Source organism: Castor canadensis, chromosome 6 (assembly GCF_047511655.1).
Source record: "Castor canadensis chromosome 6, mCasCan1.hap1v2, whole genome shotgun sequence".
Classification (NCBI taxonomy): Eukaryota; Metazoa; Chordata; class Mammalia; order Rodentia; family Castoridae; genus Castor; species Castor canadensis.
In genome coordinates, this window is record NC_133391.1 from 31,954,719 (window position 1) to 31,957,102 (window position 2,384).

At 36.1% G+C, this 2,384-nt stretch overlaps 1 protein-coding gene across 1 annotated transcript; it reads left to right on the forward strand.

Annotated features, from left to right (window-relative positions):
- The first annotated feature begins 820 nt into the window (after positions 1 to 820).
- On the forward strand, positions 821 to 1,750 carry LOC109684834 (taste receptor type 2 member 10-like). Its single transcript, XM_020161405.1, is given in 1 exon segment — positions 821 to 1,750. A coding segment is annotated over 1 exon segment (930 nt).
- The last annotated feature ends 634 nt before the right edge of the window (positions 1,751 to 2,384 follow it).

A 2,384-nucleotide genomic window follows, 5' to 3' on the forward strand; every position in this document is an offset into this window, starting at 1 on the left:
TTTCATTTGAAAAATGATCAACATGATCTTCTGCATTCATGAATGCAATAACTATGAGTATACAAAACACAGAAAAGACTTTGTGAGAGAATAGAGAAATTTACCGTATTCACAGTTGAGCTTACATTTTAACTAAAAATTAACTTTTCCATGGTTACAGTGGCTACACTCATTACTGCTATATACTCTTTTTCTTTATATATTTAAACTATGATTATAAATAATGTAAATGATTGTTATTTTTCTTTTGTTGATTTTTTTTTGGGTTTTTTTATAGGAAGGGAGTAGGCAGAGGTTGAGGTGGCACCTCCCTATGTTGCAAAGGCTGGAATCAAGTGATCCTCCTGTCTCAGCCTTCCAAGTAGCTGGGACTAAGTGTCTGGTCCACCTCGTCAAGCTAGTGATGATGATTTGATATTGGAAAGATGAAGTCTAATGTCAGACTTCTGCTGTGTTTTATATACTGCAAGTATATGTCTGGCACTCCTATCCCACAGTTCTACTTATTAAATGCAAAATAATCTCAGAAGGACCAGTAAAATTCATGAAACAAAGCTTTCATTTACATATTAACAAAGTGCAAAGAGGCACTCAAGCTAAATACATTGTCTATACTAGCTAAGTCTTATAGAAGTAACTAGAGAATCTCTATGAAGATATTCCTGATTCTAGCACAAAAGATCCCTGGGACATTTTTAAGTAATTACTTAAAGAAGGAAGAGGAGAAATCATTCTTCCATCAAGCAGCCAATGCAGCCCCCATTCTTCAGCAGGTAACCTAATATAGATGCAACAGAAGCAATATTAAGGACTGGCAGATATGTTGAGTGTAGTGGAAAGCCTCCTCCTTCTTGTTGTAGCTAGTGAGATAGTACTGGGGATTTTAGGGAATGGATTTATTGGACTTGTAAACTGCATTGACTATCTCAATAATAAGAAGCTCTCCAAGATTGACTTCATTCTCACTGGCTTGGCTATTGCCAGAATTTGTATGATATGGTTAATAACAGTAGATGGATATATAGTGATATTCTCTCCACATATGTATACCTCTGGTAATGTAATTGAATATATTGGTTACTTATGGTTAATTCTCAATCTCTCCAATATATGGTTTGCTAGCATTCTCGGCGTCGTTTATTTCCTGAAAATAGCAAATTTTTCCCACTCAATTTTTCTCTGGCTTAAGAGAAGAGTCAATATGGTTTTGATCTTTTTGCTAGGGTGCTTATTCATGTCATGGTTATTTGCTTTTCCACAAATTATGAAGATGATGAATGCTAATGAAGTGCAGCATAAAAACAATTCCTGGAGACTCCACCTAAGTAAAGCTGAGTTCTTTATTAACCACATTTTTCTCCAACTGGGAGCTGTTTTCTTCTTTGTAATAGCCCTGATTCCATGTTTCCTGTTAATCCTTTCCCTTTGGAGACACAAAAGACGGATGCAGTTGAATGCCACAGGATCCAGAGACCTCAGCACAGAAGCTCATGTGAAAGCAATGAAAGTTTTAATACCTTTTATCATCCTCTTTATCTTGTATTTTATAGGCATTGCAGTAGAAATATCATGTTTTTTTATGGACTAAAACAAGCTTCTATTTATTTTTGGTTTGACACTCACATCCATCTTTCCCTCTGGTCACTCATTTCTCCTAATTCTAGGAAACAGCAAACTAAAGCAAGCCTCGTTGAGGGTACTGCAGCAATTACCATGCCATGAGAAAGGAAAACATCTCAGAGCAACATAGACAGACTTGCAGAGAAATGGATGTCCTAGGAGAATAATCTAGTGAGGAAATCCTTGAAGACATTTTTCACTTGCATTGGTTTTTAACTGTGTTACTGAACATCCTTGAAATTTTCCATAATTGTTTGAACTACATCTCAGAGAAAAAAAACTTTTCGTTGTGCTTCATCTAACTTTCCTGAAGAATTGACACCCATTTTCCAAGAAGACCCAAATTAAAAAACCAAGGCAGAAAGTTAGGGTCTTGGCATTTATAACATGGAATTGAGGAACAGAAAGGATGCTTCTTCTATGGATGATTTTAATTATTCAGAAAATCGCTTTTATTCTCAGTGTTTAAATGCTAATGTTCTTTTTTATGAATGGATGTATGATGTAATAACAATAGTCATAATAGTAGATGTGCTTCTGTGAAAAGTAGCCAGGAAATGGGTCTATCTGGGGGGACAGGGGATCTGAGCCATGATTAAATGAGTCAATACACTCTTCAAATCCAGTGATTTGAGATTAGAACCAATTAGAGTTGAGTCAAGATTCTGCTAGAAGAGCAAATCCAAAGGACTCAACATAGCCTCTGACCAAGGGAAAAGAGTGAACCCCAGGTGGAATCTGTATAAACACACACACACACACAC